Raw genomic sequence first — 7370 nt, forward strand, 5'->3', positions numbered from 1 at the left:
ATTTTGACAATGTATAAAACTATTTTACTTTTTGAAGTCACTTGCATCCGTTTACTTTTCATTTTCAAAACGATAATACGCCTCAAATCACTACAGGTTGCATTGTTACATTTTTTTTTTTTTTTGTAATGTAGGAAAACTGTAAATACTGGGCGCACATGAAAAAATTTAAATTTTTGACACGCTCAGTCCTAAAATATGCCTCACAAACCTATAAGAAAATAAATAAATAGGCAATTGGGTTTGTTGTAACGCTCTAAAAATGTTGTATTTTCCAGACTATAAGCCGCACCCACTAAATTTTAGAAGAAAAAAATAGTTATCTATATATTAGCTGGACTATAATAACGTTGTAAAATGAATTATTTACACAGAATTTTAAAAAAAATGTTTGTTCAAATACCTTAATTATTTCCAAAAGGTGCCTGTCACATGGCAGTAAAACAGCTGATCTAACAAAACAGAAGTGGACCGTTGTAAGTTAATAAGACTAACACAGACAATTGCAAATGTGTTTGCATATTAGCTAATGCTAACAACGCTAGCTTGATTACATTATGATAGCACATACAAATATGCATGAAAACACTCCTACAGACATCACACATGGGACGGTTTAGTAAGTATGAATAGTTTTAGGTATATTGTAAAACTTACAAGTGTTGCTTGGAGTGATGAATGTAGAATACATACAAGCAGAAACTCTATGGATGACCAGAAGACGGAACTGCACTTGTATTTTGGGTTCAACACACTAAACAGAAGGAAATACTTTAGACATTCACCTTGACGGACCTACAGTAAGCAAACTCCTCCAAAAGATGGCGCCTTAGCATAAACATTTTGGTGTCTGTTGAAAACTATTTGTTGAATTCAAAACATTATGGCCGTAAGCGAAGAAATATCCATAAATTAGCCGCACCATTTTATAAGCCACAGGGTACAAAGCGTAGGAAGAAAGTAGCGGCTTACAGTCTGAAACGTAAGTCAAACATTTTTTTTTCCAGCTCTAAATCTTATAATATATTGAACTATTCAAAATGTGTATTGTTTTTTGTTTTCTTTTTCAGCATAGAATTAGCAAATGCATGAAATATACAGTAGCCACATGGAAATTATGCTATAGAATGTTGACACTAAGCACAACAATGAAATACATTTTGAAAATAAACAAATAACATAAAAAAATAATTTCGTTTCAGATTGTTTATGATAATAACACATTAATAACATAAAAGCCATAATATGTAATAATAAAAAAAACTATAATAGTTTAACAAAAATGCAGAACGAACATTTGGGACATGTTTTTGATTAGTAAAATGTTAATAACATAAAAACTATTATAGTTAGACCAATGTTTGTAGCACAAATCAGCACAAATGGATGAGACAGGTTTGGGGAGATTTTGAAAAGGTGGTGGGGCTGCATGACATCACTGGTCAGAAAATGTATCTTAGAATATATTCAAAATTGTAATGACACAAACTAGCACAAACGAATGGCAGTCGTATTTTAATATTTGAATTGATAAGGTGGGCCAACTTTACACAGGTTCACGATATGGTTCATTATCGAGTTTCCAGCCAAAATAACAACAATAAGCAAAACAAACATCCATAAAAACTCAAATTAACCATTAATTTACCGCTTAGTACACTAGGAGTTTTTATGTTCCCCGAGAGAAATTCAAGTAAATCTATTTGTACGAGAGGTTAAGTTTTGACAACGAATATTTTTTTTTAATGTGGAAGCCATGCAACTTTTTATCTAGTGTACATAACAAAAAGAGGAAGTACAAAAGTCCCAATAGGGAATAAAGGGCTTTCGAGAAAATGCCTCAGCACGTCAGATTGCTCAATTCCCTTGAGTTTGGTTGATCTACATTACAAAATGAAAGAAAACACTTACAGTAAGTCTAGTATTCTCTAAAGAGAAGTGAAATGTGTCGTTTGCGCAATACTTGAACATTTTATTGAACCTGCTTTGTAGTTGAATAAAATCTATGCAGTTTAAGACCTATTCTGGTTATTTTGTGTAGCAATGTAGAAGAAAAATACTGGATGGTGTATGATGTACATACAGTACAGTAAATACAGATGCACTACATCCATCCATCCATCCATTTTCTACCGCTTATTCCCTTTGGGGTCGCGGGGGGCGCTGGAGCCTATCTCAGCTACAATCGGGCGGAAGGCGGGGTACACACATATTGTTAGCAAAACCACACAAAATGCTGTACTGGTGACTTGTTAAAGTTAAAGTTAAAGTACCAATGATTGTCACACACACACTAGGTGTGGTGAAATTTGTCCTCTACATTTGACCCATCCCCTTGTTCACCCCCTGGGAGGTGAGGGGAGCAGTGAGCAGCAGCGGTGGCCGCACTTGGGAATCATTGTATAAATATATAATATATATAATCTTTATATATATAAAAAAAAATGTTGTGGGGAAAACCAGCCCATCCGTGCTTAATATCTCTTTGAAAAAAGGCAGTTTTAAAAAAGGTCTTATTCATCAACTTATCATATATATCATGTATATCATCAACTTGCATGAAATATACAGTAGCCACATGGTATTTATGCTAATAGTATGTTGACTCTAAGCACTACAAAAAGAATATTTTAGAAATAAACAAATAACATAAAAAAAATATTTTGTTTTACGTTTTTATAAATTCATACTGACCAGGGTAAATAAGACCTTTTTTAAAACTGCCTTTTTTTTAAAAGAGATATTAAGCACGGATGGGCTGGTTTTCCCACAAAAAACATTTTTTTTAATACAAAGATTATTTCAAACTGAGATTGTATATGTGACGGCAAAATGTGTTACCTACAGTAAAAAGTGTATCTGCTCAAATTAAACAAACACGATGCAAACCTGACTAGTGATTAAATGTAAGCAACCATCATGATCATCATCATCTCTTCCATATCTCTGTTTTGGGCTTTGATCTGTGTTTGCTATGTTATTGTTATGAAATATTTTCACATAAGACAAGCATTTGACAAGCATTTGGTTAGCCATTTATTTTTGGCTAATTTCTCACTAAAAACACATTAGCACAAACAGTAACTCAGTCAGTCAGGCATGATTATCAAAGTGCGGTAAGAGTACCACTGATGTAATGCACACTCAAGCTAGTACTACACAGAGAATATCATGGAACAAAAATAAAAAGGAAATTAAACATGAAATAATTGCACAAATATAAATGTGTTAACAAAACAGGAGATTTCCTGAATTCGAATTAACATTTTGAAAAAGTCATTTGCAAAACAAAAAACAAGTCCTTTGCAGAAATATTGATGGTTGGTTAAAAATACTGAAGTTTGCATGTAATTAAATGCAGTAGTTTAATATTTACAAAAATACTCATGCACAGCTTTTCTATACAGTGAAATCCATTTAAGTCGGGCTAGCAGACTTTTGGTCAACATAAGCGGTGTCTACATAACCAAAATCGAAACCGAAACTATCCAATGCTTGCACAATTACTTGTGTCTTTGGGCAGAGACATAAGGAGTTTGTTGATGTGACTTCCCTCCATTTTTGCTTATTTCTATTTAATTTCTGTTTTCATAAGATATTGTATACTCTTATCTTACATAATTGCTGCAGTTATTCCATGTATGCCTTGACTAAAGTTTGCACACATTTATGACCGTACGTTATTTCCGGTGGCTAAAACGCTAAAAGCAAGATCAAAATGAGTGTTTTTTTGTTTTTTTTTGGCAAAATCCAGGTTAATGCTTTTATTTTGAAGCTTATTTTGCTTTGAACAGGAAGTCACTGTGCGCATGTTTAATGCTGTGTAACTAGACAGTACTAACAGGTATGTTGTTGATTCAGGCTGCTTAGCCATAATAATAAAGTTAACAATACCACAACGCATGCCAGGTATGCCGACTTAAGCGGGTACTTTTTGTTAGTGGATCAGGACATGAGGAATTGGTCCATATAGACGGGTTGTCAACATAAACAAGACCGACTTAAACGCATTGCACTGTATATGCCGTTAACCTTGGTTTGTGATTAGTGTGGCGGTATCCGAAATTGCCAATGCCACGTCCCTTAAAACCACAGATTTGTCTGCCACGTGCAGCATGGACCTAAGACTCGCCCAAAAAACCTGCTGCTTCCGCTCATCTGTCGGCCACTCCAGGTACGTCTGCCGCCTCAGCAAACTTCGAAGTCTCAAGTACTTCTTGGGCAAAGAATCAGTGGGGATTGGTTCCAATAGGATGAAAACCAGCGAGTCCTGCTGGATGTCGATGGCTCTGTGCTGGGCAAAGAAAAGCTCGTAGTTGCACCATTCGCTTTGGACAAAATGTTTGGAGAGGACAAATAGCGTTTTGTAGCTGGACTCTACACAGTTGATGATGTTGTCGATTATCCAATGGCCTGGTACGAAATCTCGTTCGTGGACACATAATAAAAGCCCTGCATTCTCAAGAGAGGGCACCAGTGTACTTTGTACAAAGTTGGCATCTCGGTGACTGTAGGAGATGAACGCGTGGTGGGAAAACGACATGTTCTTCAGCATGTGTGAGTGTTTTTTGCCTCGCCTCTTCACCCTAATCCATACCCATAACATCTTGGTGTACCACACGCCATCCAGTTTGTAGAAAAGCAGGCCCAGGGCTGTAGATATGACGATTATCACTGAGAATGCGACTGCAGTCTGGAGTCGTGTATCGCATGAGATCACGCTGGTTTTGTACTCAGAGAGAGGCAGGCCTGCCAACTTTGCTGGGGTGCTGCAATAATAGTCCAAGGGCCAGTCCAAGAGTAAGGACTTGTTTAAGGCAGTGAGGAACCAGTGGAGGTCGCAGGAGCATATAAAGGGATTGTTTCCAGCTTTGAGGTTGCGAAGCTTGGGAAGTCCCCCTAAGACATTCTTGGAAAAAGCTGTGATGGCATTCTGGTCCACGTGGAGACTAATTAGAGCAGGGGCATGGAGTAGCTCAGGGAGCGCTTGGATGATGTTGGAACTGAGCAGAAGGTGGGTCAGTTTTGGGAACCGGCACAGGTCCTCTTGGGTTAAAGCCGTTATTCCCGATTTTGATAAGTCGATCCGCTCAAAATGTGGTGACAGATACTGGAAAATGTTGTTTCCGAGATTGTTATTCGCTAGATTGAGTTCAGTCAGATACGTGGGCCAAGAGCAGTTGTCCTTCAATTCAATGGAATTTGAGCTCAAATCTAAAGACTCGAGAGAGTTCATCTGATGGGTCTTTTTTGAGATGAATGCTAGGTCCTGAAAGCGGTTTTTACTCATTAATAAGCGCTTCAGTTTTGGAAAGACGGAGGTGTACGAACAAGTAGGCCACCAGAAGCCTAAATCCTTCAGGAGGTTATCTGACACGTCCAGGGTTTCTAAAGACGGCATGGTGGACAGGAGTTTGCAGGGTAAAATGTTCATTCCGCTCCCAGAGAACTTTAGATAGCTGAGATTTGCCAAGTTCTCAAAGCTTGTGTTAATTATGGGGTATTTATACTGATAATGATGGATGCCATCAAACGTCACATAGCGAACACTTACTGTGTGATTGAGGCTGTGGAACTGAAACCCATCCGGTGTATCTTCATTGTACGTGATGTTGACAAATGACAGATCCTGAAGAGATGAGAGCCAAACGTCCTTGAGCAACATCTCCATGAACGAACTGTTTATCCACGTGTTCTCGATGGTGAGGTTTTGCACGTAAGACATTGTTCTCAGATTTAGGAAGGCATCGTCAGTGACTCTGCAGTCATCTGGGAACACTGGGCTGAACCTCAAGGCCTTCACTCGTGTCGTATTCAGATCCACCAGAAGGTTGTGGAACATATCAAAGCGCTTGCAAAACGACGCAAAAAGAGATATTTTCTGCAGGGACAGTTTTCCAAGAGCTCCTGATTCATACTTTTGCCAGGGAACACCTGCACCCAGAAGCAAATGATGCAAGGGGATGTTCATTAGCGCTGTGAAGTCATTTAAATCCACAGACTGAGCTGTTTTACTTCCTAAGGACAGTACTTTCAGATTTGTAAGGTTCTGAAAAGACTCCGGTAGCTTATAGCTATTGTAAACATTGTCTGCCAAATCCAAGATGGTCAGTTGCTGCAGCGAAAAATCCGGAATAATAGTTAATTCATTGTTGGATATATTGAGAACTTTGAGCGCTGGAGTGTGTGTAAACACACTGTGAGAAATTTCCCTGAGGCCGCAATGAGTCGCCTTCAAAAAACACAGTTGAGACAGTCGGTGGAAAGCACCTTTGGCAAATCTTTGAATAGAGTTGTGAGAGATGTCCAGATACTCGGTGGTGTGAGGGAGATTTAACGGAACAGAGGTTAGATTATGATAGGAAAGGTCTTCCACTCGCCTCCGAGACGTCACACACAAGTCAAACGCCTTTTTGTCCACGCCGGCGGCCATGCAGTCTGGAGTTGACAGGGAAAACAAGAAGAGGACCGCCACACCTGTCCTGAAACAACAGAAACGTGATGATTTGAGTTAGAGCAAAAATAAATAACTAAGTAAAAATCAAAAATGGTGTTATGAGAAGAAGATAAAAATACCTTTGGGTTAACATTTTGTCCAAAGCAGAAGCCTTCAACAGTCAACAGATCAGGTTGGTTGTGCACTCTGAAGTTTGAACCACGGCTCTTTTGAGCAGTATTCACTTCCTCTTTTGCACAGTGCCATTTTTTTATAGCAGTGTTTATTTTTTTCACTTTTTTGTTTCAAATTTATCCTGTTGATTCCATTACCGATCATCCATGAGATCGGCTGATACCTATTGTTAAGGTGTTTGAGCTTCGTGGAGTTCTTTTCTGCGTGTACATAAACGACACTTTCATCGAGTCTGTTCAACGTCCTCTCACACGAGGAGACTTTATTATTCTTCTTGAACATAACACACAACACCAGCTCCAGAGCGCCCCAAGTGGGGAACATGCGCTATAACAGCCAACCTACACAAAAAGCACACACAGAGTAAGAGCGCAGATCAATCTTAACACCCCCACTCGCTATTAGCTCACTGTGTTAAACCAATTAGTAAACAATATTTCAAGAACATCTTTCATGAAATGAATGAACTGCCTTCACACAAAGTTGCACAATAGCCTGATGTGCTACGTCTGTCTGTTTCATTTGATGCCCAACTTGCATCACAGTAAACTGTCAGACCGAGTCTTTCAGTTACATTCTTCTTGAAATTAAGTCCTTGTTCTGATGTACCTTTTAGGTATCTGAATACATGTTTCACTGTATTCCAATGTTCCATAGTAGGTTCATTAAAGTGTTGAGATAGTTTACTCACAACAAAGCTTATGTCAGGTCGAATGCATGTTGATAAGTAAATTAAACT

General features: G+C 38.4%; 1 protein-coding gene across 1 annotated transcript; it reads right to left on the reverse strand.

Annotated features, from left to right (window-relative positions):
* Positions 1-3023: 3023 nt before the first annotated feature.
* LOC133606596 (toll-like receptor 1) lies at positions 3024-6637 on the reverse strand. Its single transcript, XM_061960692.1, has 2 exons — positions 6577-6637; positions 3024-6482 (listed from the first exon to the last, which is right to left on the reverse strand). Exons 1-2 carry the CDS (start codon positions 6588-6590, stop codon positions 4028-4030), a joined length of 2469 nt encoding a protein of 822 aa, XP_061816676.1. The 5' UTR covers positions 6591-6637; the 3' UTR covers positions 3024-4027.
* Positions 6638-7370: the final 733 nt, after the last annotated feature.

Source organism: Nerophis lumbriciformis, linkage group LG05 (genome assembly GCF_033978685.3).
Source record: "Nerophis lumbriciformis linkage group LG05, RoL_Nlum_v2.1, whole genome shotgun sequence".
In the NCBI taxonomy this organism is placed as follows: Eukaryota; Metazoa; Chordata; class Actinopteri; order Syngnathiformes; family Syngnathidae; genus Nerophis; species Nerophis lumbriciformis.